The sequence below is a fragment of the Aquila chrysaetos genome, chromosome 17 (genome assembly GCF_900496995.4).
Source record: "Aquila chrysaetos chrysaetos chromosome 17, bAquChr1.4, whole genome shotgun sequence".
In the NCBI taxonomy this organism is placed as follows: Eukaryota; Metazoa; Chordata; class Aves; order Accipitriformes; family Accipitridae; genus Aquila; species Aquila chrysaetos.
This window is the reverse complement of record NC_044020.1, coordinates 4,291,181-4,315,302: the sequence shown is the minus strand read 5'-3', so window position 1 is coordinate 4,315,302 and position 24,122 is coordinate 4,291,181. Positions and strand designations below refer to the sequence as shown.

General features: G+C 40.5%; 1 protein-coding gene across 4 annotated transcripts in view; it reads right to left on the bottom strand.

Annotated features, from left to right (window-relative positions):
- Positions 1 to 24,122, bottom strand: part of LARGE1 (LARGE xylosyl- and glucuronyltransferase 1) — a 300,218-nt gene that overhangs the window by 62,060 nt on the left and 214,036 nt on the right. For all 4 annotated transcript variants that reach the window (XR_003927115.1, XR_003927116.1, XM_030040447.2 and 1 more), the window contains one exon: positions 10,643 to 10,747. Coding sequence is in view for 2 of the 4 variants with exons in the window: in XM_030040447.2 (XP_029896307.1) it covers positions 10,643 to 10,747 (105 nt within the window). In the remaining 2 variants the exon portion in view is untranslated. The remainder of the gene's footprint in view (positions 1 to 10,642; positions 10,748 to 24,122) is intronic.

Genomic DNA, 24,122 nt, shown 5'->3' with positions numbered 1-24,122 from the left:
CCAAATTGCTGATAAAGTTTTCCTAAATCCTATAATGGAAAACAACATGGCTGGCAAAAAGACAAATATTAGCAAAATCAGAAAGGGAAGCTACAGTTTTGCCCAGCTGCTCTACTTGCTTTGGGCATCAAGGAAGACAAGTAAGGATAGCAACCTTCCTCGAATCCCTGCGTTTCCTGAGCCCTGTGCAAAGAGTTGCAGGAGATGAAAACCATCTGTGAAGAAGGTCCTTACATGGGTTTTAAAAAGCTCCTCAGTTTTCTTAGAGCCTTTGCACTACGTGACCCTTGTGAGCATACAGGGTACGGAGACTACATTTTAAAGGCACTGGAAAGCAAATATTCCAGGGACTTCTCAGTTGGTAAACTAGGGAGATTGCTTCCAAGAGGGGAAAGAAAACCCACAAGAGGCAAATCATTAAATTCTCTTGAAATTCAAAAGATTGGGAAAGTCTTTGCTCAGAAGTTTTAAACCTCAGATAACACATTCTAACTTCAGACCAGCAAAGGGAGAGAGAGGAGGGAGGTTTCAGCTTCTAGATGCTGTAGCACAATGGCAATGACCAATCTAAATGGAGCAGAGGAGACCTGTCTCAAAGATGCGTCTCGCATCACTCCCATGCACAAGTATCACCCAACAGCTACTCAGTGTGCATCTCTGTACATGTTTGGAAGTCATGATGGAGGCGCCCAAACTTGACACTAACAAAAAGATGGTCAGGTACACATCTTATTATAAAGCGCTTTGAAATGTGAGGCTTAAAAAGAAAAGTGACATGGGGGAAATGTGGAAAATTTCTACAAAGTTTTAAAGAACTTGTCCTCTCTTCAGTACTAAAAATGCAGTAATTCTTACACGGCAGGTTATCTGTGATGTCATTTGCCTGGGTGCTTAGGTGACTTCAGTTGAGAGGAAAACAAAGTCCTGGTTAAATACATATTTAAGTGATAAAGTCAGAAAGGATAATTTTTAGCTCTTGCATAGCAGAGGCCATAGGATATTTCAATATCAATTTGTGCTTTAACTAGAGCATAACTTCTAGAAAAACATTCAGTCTTGATTTAAAAATTTAAAATAATGGATAATCTATCACAAACTTTGATAAGTTATTCCAATGCGTAATTACCCTGATGAAGGATACTTCCCTTATTTCTAATTTGAACATGTCTTTGAACTTGCAGTCATTTGATCTTGCTGAACCTTTGCTAAATTGGCAAGCCCTCTATTAAGAAATGTTATTTTCTCCTGCAGATACTAATAAGCTATGATCAAACTATCCCTTGACTCGCTCCCAGATAAGCTCCAGGAGCCATTTTTCCCAAGTTTATGGGAAATTTTCCCATATTTTCTTTGAACTTTGTTAATTTATAAGTACTCATCTTTGACCTGTGGAGATTAGACCTAGACAAGTAGCTAAACCTACATTTTAAAATGTATCCACTCCAAGAAGCGATCCCTAGCACCCAGATCAAGGCCTATGGAGTGGTTGTACACACACTGTTCAGGGTCTAGCACTTCATACTATATAGTACTTGTAGTACTTGTCTCTGAGGGCCTAGTTTGTGTTCCTCAGTTTTTAGACATAAAAATTATTTTGTTTGCATTTCTCAGTGTCTGACATTATCAGAGAGCCATGTTACAATTTTCTAGATTGGAGAGTTTTTAGCATGGAACTGAGGGTCTATGCTGTGTGCGCTGAAGAATGTCATCAGAGCATGTGGGAATATTAGAGAATGTGAAGCCTTCTGATGCAGTCTTGAAAGACTGGAAAGTGATGCCAAAAAGAGTGAAGTCTCATCCATACTATCTTCCAGAAATACTTCCTGGAGTGAACTACCAACAAATTACACTTAATGTTTTTTTTTTCTTGACAAAAGACAGGTTGCTCCCTGAGAAAGACAGGCTACCAACTAATTTCTGTGCCCTGTGGATGATCAGGGAGCCAAGACTGAAGAATGAACTAGGGAGCTAAGTTATCTGACAGCGTAGACATCTGGTATGTCAGGAGTAAAAAGTCTACACCTAATACAAAAGAAATATACCTCCCATACTCATACTTGAAATGTCCCTGTTTATACATCCAATGATCACACAAAGTATTTTGACAACTGTGTTAAACCTGGAGTTCATGTTCACCTGATTATCCATCCTGGACTGATTCTCATACATCTCTTCATTCTTTCTGAGTGTACAATTTTACAGGTCAGTGCCTCAAAACACAGAAGTGCGACTGAGTGTCACAACTCTACATCAAGCCAGAGTAACTGGACTTTGGGTGAGCTGTCCTGAGGAGGAATCACAGAACAGTACAGACTGTACAGGGTTACCGTGCAGGAGGTCCAGTCATTGGATCCCCCTGTGCAGGCATGTTTGGAAAAAGGGATCACACAAGGCTTGTTTCCATGGACAAAAACTGAGGAGGTTTGCTGGAACTTGCCGAATATTTCCCCTGACGAAAGCAAGTAAGTCTTCCAAAACTAATCTATCTTGGACTCTCCACCAAAGAATCACCCACCTTTATAAGAAAAAAAATCTGTTTCTTGATCCTCAGCTCCTGTAAATCAGCTTAGGTCTATTTAACACAAGAGTCAGGCATTTATATCAGATCTGGACCTTATCCATGATGCTTACCTATGTTTTTTATTTCCTCAGAAAGCAAAAAGTGAAAGGTAACAGGGACCATTGCTTTAAATTACGTGGGTTTTTTTGGTGTTGATCCTCTCAAAAGCATCATATTTAATAGGGGTCAAAATGTCAACAGTTTTACAAGGTTTCCACTTTGGACTAAGTGAAGAGGAAAAATGCACCCTGCACAGATGATAATTATTTTGCCTGGCTTCTAATATTAACAGTAGTCCACAAAGCTAATTGTAGGGATGAGCACAATGAGTAAGAACCCGTCATAGCTTTTCTTGCTCTGGTATTCAGTCAATGCCCTAGCAACAGAGGAAGAAATGTGGCTCACAGGCTGAACAGCCTCTAAGTTATTTCTTTATAGTTGGATGACAAAAAAGTTTGAGCTTTTGCATTCAGAAGCGACCAGACAACTTTTTTTCCCCCCCCCTTAATGGGTGGTTCATGGGCTGGATGAGATTCAGGAGGAATAGAACATTCTAAGAAATGGATCAGGGGAAGGAAAGCAGCAGCACAGAATGAACAAGCCTAAACATCAACCATAGCATTTTTAAAAAAAAACAGGAAACACAATGTACTTTTAACGCCATGACTTCACCCAAAAGTAAGCTGGAGGTCAATCCTTCCTCCACGACCGTTTCTCTCCTAGTAACAGAGACAGGATTAGGTTCACAACAGAAATACAGGGATGCATTTCTGTAAGGAGAAAATGTGTGTGGAGCTGTTTAGCATGCTCATATAACCAAACTGAGGTACAGTTTGGATAAGTGGACTACAAGGTGCCTGCAAAGTGAGTTGGACTGCCAAGCTCAAAGGGTTGTGTTCAGCAATTAAACATTCAGATGGCGGCCAGTTACAAGTGATATTCCACAAGAGTTGATACTGGGGCTGACACTGTTTGACATCCTGATTAATTAGCTGGAGATGAGGTAGAATGTATCCTCAGCAACGTCACACATGACACCAAATTGGGGTCTGTGGCCAGTACCCTGGGGATAGGACTGCTATTCAGAGGGACCTTGACAGGCTGGACAAGTGGGCTAAGAGAAAGCTCCTGAAGTTCAACAAAAAGATTACCACTCTCTACTCAGCACTTGTAAGACCACATCTGAAGTACTATTTTGGATTCCTCAGTCAAATAAAGACACCGACGTGCTGGAGTAAGTCCAGCGGAGAGCAATCAAAATGGCCAGTGGCCTGGAGAACATGTATGAGGAGAAGCTGAGAGAACTGGGCTTGTTCGGCCTGGAGAAGAGAAGGCTAAGGGGATCTCTTATTGCTGTCTACAACTACTTAACAGAGCCAAACTGTCCTAAGAGATGCACAGAGACACAATGAGAGGTAACTGACACAAATTGCAGGAAAGGAAATGCTAATTATGTATTAGGAATTTTTACTTTTATTTTTTACTTTTGTCACTTTTTTGACAGTAGCCAAATACAGGTATAGGCTGCCTTGAGAGATATTCTTGAAGATACTAAAAACTCAACTGGAAAAGGCCCTGAGCAACCTGAGTTGGCTTTCAGTGGGAGGAGGACCAGAAGACCTCTGGAGATCCTTTCTGACCTAAATTGCCTACAATCCTATGGTCCTGTTAGGGAAAGCTTCTCTTTTCACTGTCTCTGCTAAGGCCTTGAGAACAACTGTGTAGAAACTATCTGTATATATAGGGTATTGCAGTGCTCCTGTCCTCCCCTGAGCTCAGTTCGACAAAGACACGTGGAGGAGGGAGGGTAGAGGAGCTACAGCAGGAACAGTTAAAGTCAGGATGTAGCTGAACATAGAGACAGAAGAAAGACAATGGGGAAAGGAAAGAATTGAGCTGCTGCTCCTGACATCTCAGTGTCCACTCAGTTTTGCAGATTCTTCTTTCTCAGAAATCTCTTGATATTTTTTTAAAGGGGAAAGGTTTGTCCTGAACCTAGTTTGCCCTAACACTAAAATGATTAAAGCATAGTGATTTCTGTAGCCAATAGCACCTAAGAGAGTGATCTGACTATGACCAAATTCAACTGTTTTTTGTTGGCGCTCTCTTAGAGGTGGCAGCTTTGACACAGGGGTGTAGAAAGACATCTTAGTTACTCTGCTACCTTCTGTGACAGGCACCAGGCTACCTGCTAAGAGTCCAAAGATGGAGTCCAACTGTGATGCCTCTTTCTTTGCTTTGGGACTATGGCTAAAACCTCTGTTTCTGTATCTACAAAAAGGAACTGTCTTTACACAATTACTTTTATGAGCACAATAAGAAACTGGAAACTGAACTTGGACTTCAGAAGAAAAAGTACTGGTTTTACTATTACTATGCATTTGTCTGGGGTTCTCCTGTCATATAATAGAAGTTTTTGTTCTCAGTTTAGGCACCTGGATGCCTCTACTAAGCTATTATGTGTAAGTCTCTCATCTAAATTTAACCTGCTAATGATGGTCCCTGTACAATAAAGAGAGGGCATTTCAGAGTGCTGGACAACATAATTACTCATCAAGCTATGTATGTTCACATAAAGAACTGTCTTGATCAAGCTAAAAATACCACACTTCAGAATGATGCTTTAAATCATTAGACTGGCATACTACATATATATGTCCTATTTACGTACATTACATGGAGAACTTTACATTATGAACTCAGGTCAGACCAGTAAAAAACCCCAAACTAGGACAACTTATTAAACAAAAAAAGAAATACTTTTTATTTACAGCAATACAATGGATACTAGAATCTGGTATAGACTGTCTGAATGTCATTGGTTTTTTTTTTATCACAGGTTTCTTAGGAGATGAAAGTTTTCAGTGTTTCAAAGAAAGTCAGGCGTTGTTTTTAAAGAGAAGACAGTTATGGGACTGATAGATTCAATTGCTAAGGAGCAGAGGATGTATCTCAGAGAATGCAATGAACAGTAGACTAATTCAGCCGCAGCAACGCTGTTACTACATGGATAGGCTTCTCAAAATAGAGGCACCATTTTCAAAATCAAATACATATTGACCCTCATTTGAGAAACGTCAAGCATGCTGTAAACAAGTTCTCAGTACATCACGTGTTAGAAACTGCATGAGAAAGACTGGAAAGGAATCTATTCTTTGAGGGCAGTCAGCTTTAAGATAGCTTATTTTTAAGTGCAAGGTGCAGATTATAGCGAACAAAGATAGGTATTTGGTCATCAAAAGCACACTTACCGTTTTAGCTTCCCACCATTGACACAAACAGACTGACATTTCCTGTTGAGCCTAAAAGCAATGTGTTAGCACTTCCTAAACTACTACCTGTACAATGTGCGTGATACCTGTACTTCAAATGCATCTTTTTGCATTGTAAAGCACATATGTATCAGTATGCTTTGTACTGATAATAATATTTGCTGAATGAAGTCACGGTATCTTAAAGAAGGAATAATCTAATCCAAAAAATGGGTACAGTGTGAATCTGAGTAGGTGGAGTAGGTGCTACTTTTTGCCTTGCATTGGCGTTAGACTTCATTTTTTCTTTTTTTTTTTTTAACATTAAAATGTATTTTTCATCTGTTTGCAAAGGCTCCTGTACTTAACAACCAAACCTAATGATACCAGTTCCCGTACCAAACATGACTAATGTTTTATGCAATGAGAGGCAGGAATATTGCAATGGCTTTTAGAGAGAGCATGGCCAAACTGAGTCAGGCCCCAGTGGTGGGTATTTAAAGGTTCTATAAACCATGAGTTTTCTGACTTCTTCATTCACTGAGACAATTCGGAAAAATCTCCTCTCTCAAGCAACCACTATACTCTTTTCTTTACAACATGGAGAAAAGCGCTAGTTTTACTCAGAATCTGTGGAATATAGTTTGCAAATTAGTGCTATATTCAGATGGCTGTCACGGAATTCTGACTCTTCCAGGGGGAAAAAAAGGCATTTTGGTACCAGATCTATCCAGAATTAGGCAACAATAACTATTTAAAGCATTAATTGTGAGGATTTCTGAAAAACAGAAATGTCTGATTAAATTAAAAGCGCTCAGCACGTCTTAACATCAGATCCATTATCATAATGTTGTGTGCTGAAGCCCATGGAGCTCAGATGAAAGCGGTTATCATTTTTCCGGAGCAGGACCACCGGCAGTTCCATGACCGCCACCACCCCATTTTGCGCTGCTTTACTAGTCATTTGCTTTCTGCACTGAAGATCCACAGTATCATCACGAAGAAGCACAAGATGTGATCCAGCCTAATCTCATATAAACAGTCTGCCCTACGCTTTGTCACAATTGCTAAATATTATGCAAAAATGACATAACATATGCTTCCCACTTCCAAGTCATCTTCCATAGGTCCTTTTTTTCAGGGAAATAATAAAGGAAAGAGATTCATTCTAGCATTCTTCCAGTCATTACAAATACGGGAGTAATAATGCACGGTGCACACGTAGCCTGGTAATTGTTAGGTGCTAGCCATTCCCTTCTGTTCTCAATCCACAAATCTGGTAATGTGACATCTCTCAGCGTGGGAGTACGAATCCTCAGCTCAAGCTGTTGAGACACCTCCTTACAGTATCTGGTAGTTGCACTGAGGCAGTGTATTTCAGATGAGCCTCAAATCCTCAGGACGGGCTTCTGTAGTCTAGGAGTCTGAAATCCCCTGGGCCAAAGTTTTTAAAAAAGCCCCCCTGGCACCCAAACTACAGGCACAGATCCATCCTAAAGCTCCACCTGAAAGGCATGGAGTCCATTCTCAGCTGATATAAGTTGGTTCTGCTGCACTAAAGCCAGAGAAGCCAGGGGTGATTCACACCAGCTGAGGAAGTGGCCTGAAATCATGCTAACAGTCACTAGAAACTGCTTTTAAAAGCTATTCTCCACCATGATGGAAAGTATGAGGCGGACAAAGTACTAAAAGCTTTTATGTTTAGAATTTCTTTGACAAGATATTTTTCTGAGGACTAAGAAGACTGTTATTCCAAAAATGAACATCAAACCATACAGTGCAATTCTGGAGCTGTCAGTTTAACATCTGTAAAGAGAAAAATCATAGTGCAACTCAGGCAATACTTTCGAAAGCACAGTTTAGTCAGTGAAAGACAATATAGATCACACAGAGAGAAAAGTGTGCTTTAACTAATGTATGAGGAGTCTGTAAGAGTTAATCTCAGTGTAGACAAGCAAAATGGAGGGAATGATATATAAAAGAAGTATTTGATTAAGCAGTTTACTGAGTTTCGGCCAATGAAGTACAGAAAAAACCTGGGTAACTCTGTGGTACAGAAGGAATTGTGTTTAAAATGGCTTGAGGAAGGTAACATTATCTCAAATAAAGAATGGTTCTAACTAAGAACATTTTAAACACCAATTAAATTGTCACTAAACTAACTTTTGAGTTTGGTCTGGCTTTCCTAAGATTATATTATCATGGACTAAAGTATGACTTGGATTATCTGCCTGTGCAAATGAGGAAGAAGGATGAAAAACAAGCAAATAAAATCTTTCCTTGAAAAGCTGTATTGGCTGTCAGGAGATTTGGCCTGGGCACACAGGAACAGGAGAATGCACATGCTTACTGGGTTTAAAGAGCTAGTGGAGAAGGAACAAACACACCTTTGGCTTTAATGTTTCTGCCTTCTGGGACTCCCCCAGCCTATATGTTGTCCAGAGTGGCTCAGACATAGAAAGGTTGGAGTGAAAGATAAATTATTTGCTTCAGAAACTGGAAGCAGTGGAAGAATTTTGACTTCAAGGGGTGCTTCTGCATCAAATCTGCCAGGGTTGGGTCTGGCTGAAGAGGCTCACATAAAAATCTCTTTTCTTAGGATTGTATCCTAGGACTGTAGTAAACACTCTCCCAAGAGCAAGAGCAAAGTCCGTCTGAGAGCTTCCCCCTGATCCAGCTTTGTTTAGCTCATTAAAGTTTCAGGATTTTGGGGTCCCTTTGACTATTCCTAAGTACAACTCTAAGCACCTGAATTTCTGAGTCTTCCCTTTCTTGGCCCACTGTCTTTTATGAGTGTTTTGCTTAGAGTTATTGCCTCTCTTTCCTGCCCCCCCCCCCGCCTTAGTTTTCTGAATCCTCCTTGGCCACAGTGTTACATTCAGTGTCAATTATTTTAATTTACTGAACACATCAAACAAGCTCCAGTTTCACTTGGTATTTCATCTTCCTTGAGAGATTTACACCTTCAATCTCTGCTAGATTACTGAGGCAAACAATTAATTCAATTAAGAAAATTATAGTAAATGATGCTGATTCTGTCAATAACGTTGTTACTTCTCAGAGGTTGCACTGTTTCACTCAGTGACCTCTCGTTCAGTGCACTGAATGTACTGAAAAAACATCATTCCACTTCTTATGATCACTTGTCAATCTACCGTTAATTATCTACTTTCTGGTCTTCCTTCTAAAAAAAAAAAGTTTTTATAACTAGAGGTGAGTTGTCTGAAGAAAGAAACTGTGAGCAGACTAAAATCATGGGCAGGATTATGCATGGCCTGATAGGTATGTATTAACACATACCAAGAACTAACACATGCAATGTATGTGAAGGACTGCAGACATTCAATTATTTTTGCTTTCAGTGGAAGAATTTTGTGATATACTGACATTTGATATCCCTACAAAACATTTGGAACAGGAAGTTAAGACAATATAAATTAAAGCTTTACAGCGTTTTTATTTACATAATTGCATTTTAGATACTACAGACCACATATTTCTGGGTTACTCTAATGTTATGTGGTTGTGACACATTTCTCTCTGTCAGCATTAAAATGGCAGAAAGGAAAAAGCAAAAATGCAGCAGGAAGAAAGTAACTATAAAAGGTGGTCATCTCTCAGTAGAACAAAAGATACTGCTTTGTGGTGTAACACTGAAGAGAATTGACATCAACAAATTTAGTTGTGTATAACATAAGCTTTCAGGTTTCAGGACAAATCCATAAAACTTAGCTCTGTCTCATGCTTTTGTGGGGGTGGAGGGTGGGCAGCCCAAGCCTCTATATACGCAATTCTGCTCCGGCAAGTGGAGAACCAGGAAACAAACCTCTTTTGCCAAAATCTTGTATCCATATCTATCTCTGTTCTGTTAGGCTATTCTTTTGAACATTTTCACAGAACAGAGATGCTTTGCAGAGGCTGAAATACAAATTCACAAAAACTGGAGTGTTTCCCCCAAATATACAAAGGAATACAGAAATACAGAAGACCCAACCACATCTTGTGCAATCCTTTTTCTAGTTAGTCTGTTTAATTCAATCCAATATATTTCTGTGAAGCAAAATCACTATTATGGTGAATAATTTCCTGATAGTGCAGGGATATTTAAGTGGACTCATCTTTTCTAAATGGAGGCTTCACCATCTGTTCTGCCCTTGTATTACAAATAGAAAGGTAACCTAACTCACTGCATCAGCATGTAAAGGCTAGCATGGAAATGATTTAGATGTACGTGTGTGTTCTTTATGCACCTGGTATGTTTTCTCACATACCAAACACAAATCCGTGGGGAGACTTGTCTCTTGCAACCTAATAAATTCTCTGATCCAGTGCCTTTATTCCTTTCTCACAGCAGCAGAAATTGATGGCCAGTAGTTTGCATTTTATTAGGACAATTATGACCCTGTTGCTGTCCTGCAGGAGTTATATCTTTATTGGGCTGACATTTTATATTTACCTCTCTGCAGAAAATGAGCCTTGATTCCTATTCTTCCCCTCTTGCTGGGCCTACATATGCTTCATCATGGACAGAAATCTTGTAGGAGATGTGCTGAGGGTGTGTCAGACTGCTGAAAAGCTCTGTCCTTCCCCAAAGGATGCCATACAATCTCTCTTAGGACGATTTAGAGAAGGAACATATTCTCCTCAGAGTAGCACAGGACCAGAAACTCCAAAAGGCATCACACTGCATCATTTTTACTGCTTTAAATGACAAATTTTGCAGTAGGTTAGGGAGGGAGGTTCAAGTTACCACATCTCATACTCTCCGTACCAGAAAACTGATTGCATGCTCCGTGCAAACGTTAATTCAAAGAAAACCCTCAGGCCCTACCTGTGTTGTAGCCCCTCCCAAGCGCTGGCCAGGGCCGGTGATTCTTCCAAAGGTTGCCCAAATACCAATCACTCTGGTTCTCCACCAAGCCAAGAACCTGCTGCCCTGGAAATGAGCAAATTGCAAAAAGATCATGAGACAAGACAGTCAATCAATGGAAAACAAACACGCGATCTGGAGAAGGACAGCCAGTGGAAAGAGAAGACAGAAGTTCGGGCGCTGCCTTCCTTTCACAAATTCGGAAGATGCCTGCTTTTGTAACAGACAGCAAGCCTGGCACAGCAAACTCAGCACAGCTCATTTCTTTCCTTCTCCCCTGGCTAGTCTGAGTAATTAAACACTGTGGGAACCTTTGTCATGCTGACAAAAATATATCACCCAGACAAATCTGAATGCTGCTTGATTTTGGAATACAATGATGGAGAATCCTAGTGAGAAGTAAGTGTTGGTAAAATGATCATCTAATATGAAGATCTGTTCATACTCTGATGGAGATAATATAATTGAAGCACAAGGCTCAGTACAACAAATTATTGTCTTCCCATGATCCCCCCCACTAGTTTCAGGGATTTTTTTCTCAGTCACAAAGGAAATCCCTTTTGCTCAGGAAAATATTGGATTCTAAGAGTTTACCTACAAAAGAAAGCTGCACCGTTTTAAATTAACAGAGTAATTTAAAAGTCATTTAGGTAAGCCTGTGTGGAATGCTGCATAGAAATTATGATTTCAGTTTTAGATGGGCTTATTTTGGTTTAGCTTACATTGATTAGCAGCTGGCTTCAGCTAGAGTAAAATGTGTTTTAAAGCAAATGTGTCTAGAAGGTTTGCACTGCTTAAAAATCAACTGAAAAGGGAATGTTTGTATAGATAAGGACTTAATTATCTATCCTGAAATGTGCTGTATAAAATGTAAATAAGAGAAGTGATTGAAATGATGCTCTGGTGACAGAGGATGGAGGGAAGGGGAAAACTGCATTTGGATCCAGTCAAAGAAAGGAAAGGGAATGGTGTTTTGACAGACGGACCCGCTCAGTGAGGGCACTAAGGCTGGGATTGGAAATTATTTCGCAACCTTTTGAGAAAGCAATTAAGCATCATGCTCTGAAGGCACATTTTCAAATCCCAGTTATGCTCATAGAACTGGATGTACGGTCACAGCAGTGCACTGAAAGCATTAAATGATCATTATATGTTGCTTATGTAGGACCATAGCTGAATTACTAAAATTTGAGTATGGCCCAAGACAAGATTGGGCTCAGAAGCAAGACAGAAAGACAGAAGTGATTAATTCAATTTTATAATCAGCTAGGAAGACATTAGGATATGTCAGGTGATTGCGATACTCTCCTGCAGTATCTCTAATTCAGTGGAACATCAGTAACCCCCACATGTGTCTCGAACGCTGTTTCAAAGAGTGTGAGCAGCAGTGAGTGGTCAATGCATACAACAAATAAATAAGAACACTACGAAAGCATTCAAGGAGTGAATGGAAATCAATCTAGAAACAACCTTGAGAGATTACCAAGTCCAGTCCACATCACTGTTCAGGATCATCCTACTCTATCCTAATCACAACATGCCAGTCCTCACCACACCTCATTTTCTAATGATGTCCCTCCTTTTGCATTACATATGACATGTAATACGTATTTAATTTTTCACATTATAATCCATAACTCGTTTTGTAAGAAGGTGGAAAATCAGGGGGAGAGCAGAAAGGATCATATAAAAGACCATCACACATTTATCACCCCATTGGTGCTACTGAAAACTGGTAATATTAACAGAGTGCAATGCACAAGAGCATGAAGGAAATGACAAGTTAGAGGCAGATGAATCCTAAGCAACTGATGATTTGTTCGTACAAATAAACTGTAGCATCTCTCAACCTGTGAGACACATGGAAGACACTAGACAGCACGAGGTGCCACGAGCCATATATTGTGAGGAAATATGAAAGGGATTTCAACTGGCTGAAACAAGTCTTAGCCAAAAAAGGCTGAAGGGCACAATTTAAACCAACATTTGTTGATTCTGTGCTGGAAGACTGCCTGTTCTTTATAACCACTCCCCTACAGTCGAGGTAGAATAAATCAAAATAAGAAACTACCATGGCTAGTAAAGGATGAGAAAAAAACCCAATAAAAAATGCAGGTGCAGCTGGGCTGGAATGGATTGGCACAGCTGGTAGGAAGAGAGTGACCCTGCCCATATTCTAACAGCGCATTTCACAACTCAGCAGTCCACAGATCCTTCTCAGGATAGTACTGCTAACATCAAAAGAAATGTTAGAATTCTATTTGCAAGAAGCAGATACTGAACTTCCTTACCATGGAGCATCAATCTGCTTTCATTATTTTAGCCCCATGCATTTCCCAACAAGCCACAGAGTTCAGCCTTCAAACTGATGAATAATAAAAACCGAACAAACCTTGCTGCTTGTTAATGGTTTTCCTTTCCCACCTACCAGTCCAAAATCTCAGTTCTGACAATGTACCCCTGAAATACTTATTTCTCAGTTATTATTTCTCATGCTAAGATAAACTGAAAAGGCTCAGGAAATTATGTTCGCACATATTTATTGTAGCTGTATCTTTCCTTCCCCCTTTTCCCTTTATTTTTGAAGACGCCAGAACAAATCCTGCTCTCACCAGTATTTCTTGAGGTTTGATATGGGACATGGATGAAGGCAGGAATTAACATCACGTAAGCTTTCCGGCTTAGATACATGGATCAGATAATGTGACTTACTGTGTATCAACTGAACTGGAATAACTGCCTGTACATGACCTTTTAGCTTGTCACAAATACAAAGCAAAATGTGTTGGCTAACACACTTTAGTTTGCTTTTGCAATGGCCTGGGAATGCACACATGCTCACGTACTGTCCTAGGGTGGAGCATTATGCAACTTGTCGGGCTGTTGTAACTCTTGCTGGTGTCTGAAAACCTACCAGGCAGATGTGATGGCTTGTCTCCCAAGCCACCTTGGAGAAAGTTATGAAGATATGTTTTGTATCTTCTCTAGTTATATTTCTGTTTTCTCTAGGCTGGAATAGTGTTGCTGTCTCTGCCAAAGAAGAATATATTTTTATTTCCCTTTACTTTGTCTCTGTGATCTTGACTCAGGGCAGAAGTGATCAGGAAACCAGGACTTCAGCTGCATAGCAAATATTAATGGTTCCAAAAAATGTTTTCATTCTGAATCAGTATAGAAAAAGAAATTCAGAAATATTTTCTGGAAAAAAATTCCCTAAATATTTTAATCCGAAGATATCAAAATAACCACATCTAAATGTACAACCCTCCTCACTTTAAATAATATCAAACAATGTGACACATAATACAGCATAGTATATACCACATATACCACTTTATTCTATGTATCTAGAAGCTCAAAGAAAATAAACCCCTAAGTTTTGCCCTTCCAATTTTGGACAACTAAAAATATTTCGCTCAAAGCTTTCATCAATTTTTTTTTTATATTAATGAATCATTGTGAGAATATCTGTCCAGTGTATCTGAGCATTACCAGTTATTTCATTTAGTTATTTCCTTTTCCAAATGCATTATGAAGTTATAGAAACGAGGCACTGGCCAGAGCAATGCATGGTGTCGAGCAGGCGCAATGAACGCTCCCCTTGCTCACAGTTTTCTGACCATCCATCAGCCCCAACTTGTCCCTTTGCCACTCTTCACGCCTTCCCTGCAAGGTGCCTGCAGTTCTGCAGAAACTTTCACCAGCTTCTTTTCACCCCTGATCATACCGCAATCTGAATTCAGATTTTCTGGGGAGAACTGGAGTTCCTTCCCACCATGGCCTTTTGTAAAAGGCAAGCGTAAAAGAGTTATGTCAGTTATTCTTCCAGCAGATGAGAACACGGTGGCTACCATAATGAATTTGAATCGTTCAGCATTCTGAGCTGCCTGTTTCTTCTTCCTAAGAGTTATTATAATAAAATACCACCACTAACAGCAAAAGCTCTGTCATTGTTTTCTGCTCTAGCCCTGCAGTTATGATTAAGTGCACTCCTCTCACTCTCTGTTACTCCAGGCACAAGTTAGCTTATGAAAATGAAGCTGTCTTTCTTACTTATTCATACATCACCACTAACAGCCAGACAACAAGAAACAAGGCTATGATTCTGGCATGACCACGGTGAAAAATTATCGAGCAGGCAGAATTACAGCTGGATTGTCAGGAACGGGGCTGTATGCTGCCTGGCTGTGGGACGAGACTTCTCCAGAAGGCAGCTGCACAGCTACAGTGTTTTGCACAGTACAGCTCCCTGGCAGCTCTTGCATGATGAGAAGTGCTTCTCTCCTTTGCAAAAGCTTAGCTGTCGCTGGGAAAGGGTTTCCATGGAAAAACAGATACTTCTGAGCCTGACAACTCAATGCCTTCGATTCTGTTTCACTTCATAGATTTTTGGTGGCTAACGGAGGGGAAACATGATCCTCTAGTTCAGGCACTGAAGGGGAATCCAGATCTCATCTCAGATCCTAGCTCCGATACTGATTTCTTGGATGACACTGGACAGGTCACGTAACAGCCTCTTGCTCGATTCTCCCTTAATAACAATGGGGATAACAACTTTTTACCCCTCTCCCATTTTGCCTGTCCCACATATTGCAAATTTAAGCCCTCGGGGGTAATAACTGTGTGCTAGTTTCTGCTAAAAGCATGTGGCACAGTATTGTGTCTCCAGCAGCAGGGAGTAGCAGCTGTGCAGTGCGGAGCACAACAGCACATCTGTATGGTGGCACTTCTTAATAGTGGTTCTCCGGCTTCCAGTGACTTGTGGCACATGACACATCTGAAGAAGTATCAGCTTTTGTTTATGTTCAGTCTGGTATCTGCTAGTTTCATTTGGTGCCCACTACAATCTTGGTGCCTGTGAACAGTATTTTCCTATTCTGCCCTGATTTTTTTCCCAGTTTTAGAGAATTCTATCTTCTCTAGGGTCTTTTGTACAAAGGACCCTAACCTCAGCTCTTACCTTGAGGTATTTTGCTATTACAAACAACAACAATAGTAGCAAAAAATTATAGTTATTACAACTACTTTCAACATGTTCTTTAGTGGAAGCCTTTTTTTTTGCTCTTAGAGACTACAGTGGCTTTCACATGACTGCACTGCAATCACAGTAAGAGCAATGAGCCCACAGCAAATACTTTGGGTGAGTTGCACTTTCTGTGGTCCTCAGGACATCAGGCTGTTTCCAGAAAGGGAAAATAAAAAGGCATGTTAAAGGGGATGGAAGGGGTGGGATGGGGTGCCACCTTTTGATCACCCATGGCCAAAGGGTGAGCTGATATCAAAGGAGAGACCTGTTTCAGCACAAGCTCTCCTGGTTGTTACATTCACAAGGTTTAGTTGTATTTGGTAAAGGCCTCCAAAGCGAAAAGCAAGTGAAAAGCATTTTTCAGCCTTTAAAAACATAAGAAGTAAGCAATTTCTACACCGTGGAGGTTATTAAAGGAGAACAGAGCAGAATTCTGTCTTGCTACTTCTAACTGCTTTAACAGCCGCGGTTCAGATCATTAGGAATTTAATACAGACGCAAATGCTGGAGCCACAGCCAAGCACTGCCAGAGCAATGCATTTCTTCAGTGTAAGCTGAAAGAACAGGAGAAGGACTCAACAAGAATTTAAGATTCAAGCTTGGCAGGAATCAGGAGAACTGCAGAGTTCTGCTCCCAAAATGGGACACAGAAATAGAGAATAATAAGGTGACAGGAGGGAAGAGGGGAAAAGGTACATATTCTGAATGCTAGAACATTTCTAAATTGGCCAGTACCACATCTGATGAACATAGTCAGGACTAGTGAATCTATAATGGTACAATGAAGCTCGGTTATTTTCTGCACAACTCAGAGTTAAAATCTTTCATTAATGTCCTTCCCCTCTTCTTTCCTTCTCCTGGTTTCTTTTTCTTTACCCTTTAAACACCTGCATAAGACACCCTTCCTTTCTGACATGTGTGAGGCCACATCCTTAGCTGGTATATATCTTCACGACTCCAGTGAAATCAGTGTCCTTACGCTGACTGATACCAGCTGAATGTGTTGCACTTCATGTTAAGTCTTGCCTGAGTGACTGACCCTTTCTCTATGGCCTTCCAGTCCCTGATCTTGCACCGGTTCATACAAAATATGTGGCTTCTAAAATCTTTCACTTCTCCTGCCACATCTCTCATCCATCTCTTCAGATCACTGTCAAGTTCAAGCTTTTCATCTTCACCATTGATGCCCTGTGCAATTCTTGCACTGTCTATATCAATTCATGTTTCTTCCTGCTCCCAAACTCACTCTCTTCTACTGCCATGTCCTCTCTCATCCCTAAAAAAGACTCTGTCTTCTCATGCAAGAAATGCCCTGAGTTACCTCTGAAAATATATTTCAAGCACAAAAACTCTCAGCACTTTCCTCTATAAAGTTTTGAGAAATTTTACCATGTATCCAGTGTAAAATATATACATGAAATCTTGTATGTGCACTGTAACACAAGTCTGCCTGTCCCCAGAAACACAGTATGACATTTTCTCATAGGCCTGTACAGTACAGGATACACTGTGTTCAACAGAATTGAACAATTTAACCTCTACTGTGCCTTTATTTCACAGGTGGGCATACACATAACAGATGTATGCATTACAGGTGTAGGCACACATACACGTGCGTATACATAAATAAACACACATATCATAAATATATACAGAGATGTGTGTGTGTATATATAGAGGAACTTCTATTTTACATGTGGAAAAGTCAAGTTTCAGGGAAAAATGCCTCCCACGCAAGTGTAACTTTTTTATTTGCTCTCTCATTTGCATCAAGCACATTGCTGTTTCCCAGCAGCCATTAGCCCTTCTTCCTGGACTAATTGGTCATACAGAGAAACTGCATGGACAGTTATTAAGTAGCTTGGATGAGAAGGAGGCTGAAGAGCAGCTCAGTGAAGGTACTGCAGGAGTGTCTCGGGAGAGGAGAGGATGTCTCCATGGGAGCATCACACCAGATAGCACACTGGTGCCAGGAGAGGAGGAAAGGAGACAGGCAGTGAATACCTGGTAAGAAAGGAAGGTAGATAAGTGAAGCTGAGGTAGACACAGTACATCGAGGGCAGGGAAAGACAAGATGGGCCAGGTTGACTCAGTGAAGGAGAAAGAAGCTAGTGAAAGAATAAAGGAAGACACTGGCAATGCTTGAACGAGGACCTAATGTAATGGTTATCAGCTGACTTCTGGATGTAGAGGTGGAGATGTGACCAGGGCAAAAGAACTTACAGCAACTTGGGCCAGAGAAAGAGAATAACTCGGCAAGAGTCCGTACACAAAGAAATGTGCAAGTGTTTTGTAGGTGGTAGGAGGGAGGATTCAAAAGGCACAATCATAGACAAAAGGTGATCAAGAGGATGAAGTATACAGCATTGGATTGAGAAAGGCTGGGGTAAAGAGCTACATCTGTGATTCATCTTCATAAGGAAAGATGAAAGAATGAAATCAATCAAAAGAAAAGAATATATTGGGTTTCTGCGCATCTTCTCCTCCAAGGAGCTTGTTAGAAAAATGAAGAGGACAGTGAGGAGTCCAGCAAACTACAGCAAAGCTAGCAAATCTATCATTAATGTTTGCAGCACTTTCATCTGCAGAATTTCAGGGAAATGGATTCTCAGCAGCTGAGCATAAGAGAGTAAGTCCAGAAAAAACCTTTCACTTTGGAACAAAACTTTTTGAGGTTTTCTGTGACAATGGCAAGGCTTTGGGCGCCCATGACAGAGGGCTCCCATGTTGCCAGAAACTTAAGAAGAATTCAAAGATGTTATGATTTGGACACGCACAGAAGTTTTTGTTTTCTACCTGGCAGGAAAGGATATGCCCAACACGTTGCCAGGAAAAGTGCTCTAGCATGGAGTCTGGGGAAGAATGAGCCTGACCACTGAAACAGTTGTGAAAATGTAAGCTAGATCAGAAGAGATGCCCGTACCAGCTTTATGTGCTGCTGAGCTGTCCTTCCTCACCTCAGTTTTTATGTCACTGTTTATAGCACAAAATGCCCCAGCAGTAGAAATGACATCTAAATAACAGCAGTAAGAGACTTGACATGAAGCTCTTCTCAGGTGATAGGTATTCTCTCCTAACCAGGCTGCAGGAGGTCAGCGAGATGTACTCAGTGCTCTGACCACACACCTCACTTTTTTTATTCCCACCAATGACAGCTTAAAGATCGTGTGCCCTGATACTGCTTTCTCCTCATCATGGTCTGCTTTTTAATTTTTCATTTATTCAGTATAAAAACTCACACTCTTACAAAATCGAAAACTTCTTTCTCTGAAAGCAGCAAAATGTCCTTGTGAACAAAGTCAATTCAAATCCACTACTTCTAATATTCAGGTATTGGTCTGAGAGAAAAGGTATTTTTTAAATGACTGTGCCCAGAGTTTCAGGAACATACAAGCTATTAAAACCATGGCTTGAATTTGTGCTATGCAGTAATATGTGATTACTGAACAAAAAATGCTTCATTTTTTTGCTGCCACAGATAATGCAATAAAACTGTCTTGGAGGAGCATGTGAAGAGCATGAAAATAACCGTCCATGCACCATGACTCTGCCTGTCGTAACTGTACCAATTTTATAAAGGGGATAAAGGCCTGATATGCACATTTTTGTTGGCACAAACCCCATCTGTGAAACAGTAATGGGAAGCCGAGCAGCAGGCTGCAATGTGTAATCTATAATCTAACTCTTATGCAATGCCTTTCATTAGTAGCACTTTACGAAGGCAAGGAGAGACCTCCTTACAGCAGGAGAAACTGAGGCACACGGTGATGGAGTGACATTTCCAAGGTCACCGGGGAGGTGAGTGGTGACCTATGAACAGGTTCCAGGACTTGTGAGACCCAGAGCACTGCTCTTAGATAATGAGAAACACTGTCCTTTTCAGTAGCCTAGTGCCTCGACTGTCACTGCCAGTAATTGTTTAGAAATTCCCACTCAGCTAGTCTTTTGAGCAGCTGTCAGCTTACTGGGTCCACTGATGGCTGAGTTTTTCTCGCCACGTCCCTGAATTCTATGTTCTGCTCTGCCATAGATTTACTTTGGGTACATCCCTTGTGATTCCGGGCATGTCTCTTCACTTTCCTCTTGACATTCAGGCAGCTGCTTATTTCAGCTGTAGCGATGTAAACCTTAAGCTGCCTCCGTTAACTGAACAAACTTAACTCAGATTCACATCAGGGTAACAGAGGTTAGCAGCTGGCTGTTCGTTCCTCACTTTCATTCTGTAAAATGAGGATAACACCACTGCTTCACTATACTTCATCGGGTTTCAGTAATCGGTGTTTGAGGTTGTTGGAATAGTAACCTGTTGTTTATTAGCAATGACTTAGAGACAGAGGGCAAGAGCTTTCTAATATTTCGGAGACTGTTCATGGAAACTGTGCACAGCTTCCTACTTCATATCCTTTTTGGCAGTTATCATATATAAACAGCAAGATATTAAACCCCCTTCCTTTTTATTTAAAAGGAACAAATCTTCTAAATCGATGGACACACCAGGATTGTTTGTAAGCATGAAATCAGTAGGTATGTATCATAAGTACTTTCTCTGAGCATCAGAGAAATCCCAGAACGTAGAAGCAGTGGCAGAAGAAAACACAAGATGAACAAAATGAAAAGGACTGGTTTTTCACAAGTAAAAAAACCCCAAACCAAAGCAGAAAAAAACAGGCTCATATTTAGCAGAAAAGGACTGCAGTTACCCGCTTAATGTGAAAAAGGTTGCCAAGTTACTGTACGTGGTGTTGAAATCCAACAATGTTGACATTATTTTTCCCCTTTGTTGGGTTCAGTTCTGTTAAAAAATAAACAAGCTCTGCTTTTCCCTTTGGCTATGTGGCTTTATCAGCCTATGCAAATTTTTCAGGATGAAAATTCAGGAGTCGTCTCTTCAGTAGACACAGATTGCAGTAAGATGCTGCTACCTGCCTAGCACTTCTTGCCAGTGCTATTAATGGCACTTACTATACTGACAATTGGTTTATGTAAACAGCTCACCTTATCCTTTTAATTATGGTCTTCAAGACAGGTTAGAGCTCACAAACACTACAACTAAGAATTATTTATGCATCAGGAGTATTAGATGGCAAGATGACACAGCAAACATTTGTTCACATCTAATGACTAAGCACAATTAATCCTGTATCGGGAAATATGATAGAGCTCTGATACCAAACAACAACCTGCTGTTTTGCGTCTTGAGCCTACAGAATAAGAGATGCTTCTGCCTGATATGCCAAAACAGTGGCTGTACCAGAAACCTCATGCTTTAGTGATGAGCTCAAGAGTCTTGGGATCTGTTCCTCATTCTAATGGTGACCGGCTATGCAATCACAGATGGGTCACCTCTTTGTTGAGCTTCAGCGTCTCTAAGTAGGGCATGGTTCTGCAGTCCGGCTAAATAGCAGATGTGCATATAAGACGAAAAGAAGAACCCGGAGAACAGAATGGAAAATTTTATCCCGATACAGTGTTGCACGTTGTTTTGTCAGCAAGAGATAGAGCACTGCAAATACCTATAAATGTTCAGAGAATTGCTCTTAAATTTGAACACAACCATTCTTCCTCTATGTCCTTCTCTGTCTTTTAACCTGCACCCTGGAGACATCCGGATTTCCAGGGCAAAGTGGTTGAGATGTTCTCTTGCTGAAAACATGTCTACACATAAACTCAAGTTGAAATCATATGTAGCATTGACTCAGTTTTGCCAGCATGCAATAATCCTGTCCAATACTACAGAGTCAAGATTGGCACAAAGATAAAATTATGAAGCAGCCACTCACACAATATCTTGAGCTCTGAGGTTGAATAGTACAGTATGTCTCACGGATTGCTAGTAAGCATTAGTTACTGTTTACTTTCTTAGTTTACAGCTGTTTACTACATGTATGACACATTTTGCTAGCATGACAATGAAGTGGTTAATATTCCTGACAGAGAATCCAGTAAGGCTTGGAAAAAGCAATAAAAACCCCCATTCTTCAGTCTTTTGCAGATCAACCTTTGTGAATAGTTCCAGAGGTTTTAGGATGTTTAACCAAAGTCCACTTCAGCACTGACATTTCCCTTTTTTCCCTGTTTATTGGCTTAGCACTGAGTGATTTCTGCTGTTCTGAAGAACCACAGAGCAAAGACGAAGGCGGCTGTCTCAACTGAGTAAAGGGATAAAACCAAGTGTTAAGAAAATCAGCTTAAGCTCCTTCTCCCTCTCTGTTGTTTAATTATTTAGTTAGTGCAGGTCTGGCTTTAATTGAGACAAATGGATGAAAAATGTGAGGCCAACAGTACACAGAGAGTGCAGAACTTTATTACACAGCGCTGAGCCAGAAAGACTTTAAAGTGTTACAAAAGAGTTAAAGTCTAAAAGCAAAGAGGTGAGAGACTAGCAGAAGGTGCCAGTTTCATTAAGTAGATATGTTGATGATAACGGGAAGAAAGGGCAAGACTTGCTGTCCACTGAAACACAACAACTCCCATAATGTATTCTGCACATCATATCGTTCAAGCCTCTAATATTTCATTCATTGATTTTATTGTCAAATGAAAAGGCGCTTGTTCCAAGTGGCATTTAGTGAGACAGATGGGGAGAGACCCAGACTTCATTACCGGGAGTTTGCTCACTGGGTAACACTGACATTATATGGGTAAAAAGCAAGAAGAGTGCAAAAGTCTACCAGTCTTAATGTTTAGAATGGTCTCTTTGGTTCTTTTCCTGGAAGACGTAGGGCTTCTGGTCAAGACTGCAGCCTGCATCTGTGAAAAAGCATCACTCAAACTTCTCACACAGGTGCTTTGAGATAAGCCCTGTTAGCCTAGGATTCAACTTTTGTGTTGACTGCTGTTTTCTGCTATAGGAAGAGAGAAGATCAGAAGAGAAGTCTATGAACTATTAAATTTTCTGGCATCCAGTTTTAAGGAAATATTCTGCATTGTGCTTATAAAACAGAGAGGACACATGTATGTATTCAACTGAGCCTATTCTCTTTAGCCTCAGTAGCAAATATCACTAGAGAAACCTTGGAAGTGTGTTTACTGACACGCAATAGTTACAAGTGGTTGCACTTGTAAGTGCACAAGTGGTTGCCAATTGAGAGGCAAAGAGCTCAGAGTTCCTTTTAGCCACAGAAATAAATGTACGGAAAAGCCAAACACCAGAAAGAAGGAAACGCACATCTGTATGGGAGTTCCAAAAACACCCCAAAACAACCTGCCTGTTCCCAAATCCACCTAGTAGAGGCCAAGAGAATACTGAAACAGTGCTGGTGAGAAAAAGCACTCCAAACCTTGCTCTCTTTGGAAAGAACTAGAGGAGAAAAATGCAAAAAGTAAAAGCAGTTTCTGGAAGAAAATCTAGAACTTTCCCTCTTAGAGAAGTATCCTCTTCAGTGAATGACTGGGTTCTGATCATTCCTGCTTATTCCCCCTCCCTTTCTAGCCTCATTAATTTTGCATTCCTGGTGCACAGCAGCATGGCCTCACCAAGAAGCTGTCTGCAGCCAGATGTTACAGATATTTTTTTAAAAGCAATTGGAGAAGTTGGTTCAAACCCTCACAGGCTAAAGAAGAACCTGCAAGCAGGCCCTCCCTTTTCTGGCCATGTGCTCCTTCCCTACATTAGTATGTAAAATGTAGCACTGGCACCCCACAAACTCTTCCTACTCTTCCCCTGTAACGAGGTCAATTTGTTTGGACCTTCTGAAAGGTTAGCTGCAGGAGAATCAAGATGCAAAATGGATTTAGGCTGAAAATAGCTGGCAGTTGTCTGGCTCGACCAAAATGACAGCATCTGTAGGCACGCACAGGAGCAGAACTTAAAGTGCCTGTGTGTTGTGGTTAAAAGCAAGGTGCCTATCAGCAGTTTGGAAAAAACTTTTGTGAACTGCTTTGTTAGTTATGTGTATAAACTCTACCTAGATTTGAATTTAAACAACAGTGTACCCTTGTTAATCTGAGCCTAATTTAACTGCCTTTTTTTTAGTGATTTTTATAGCAAGGTTTAGGGTGCAAGCCCTCCTTCAAAAATACTAAAGAGAAGAATCAAAATGATCAGCTCAAATACTGAAATGTCTAGATAAGATAAGCCATACTTCCACAATAAAAGGAGAGGAAGGCATGAAAGTATTAAGAAATCTGAGGACATCAAAATGCAGTAAGCCACCTGTGCAACCACTGCAGGAAAGCATGCAAAGGGCAGGAAGTTACGGTATCAGTTAATCCCCTTAATCTCTACCGATGCATGAAGTGTAAGCAACATTCCTTTTATGAAGCAGTAAAAAGCTGTTACGAGTTTTCAATCTATCTTGCATCTCAATGAATTCCGTAATCAAAAGGCTAAGAACAGCAAGTCAAATATGAGTAAATTGTCCTTTACTTATTCTTCTCTTCACCTGTCTAGGGACAAGGTGGAAAACAATATAA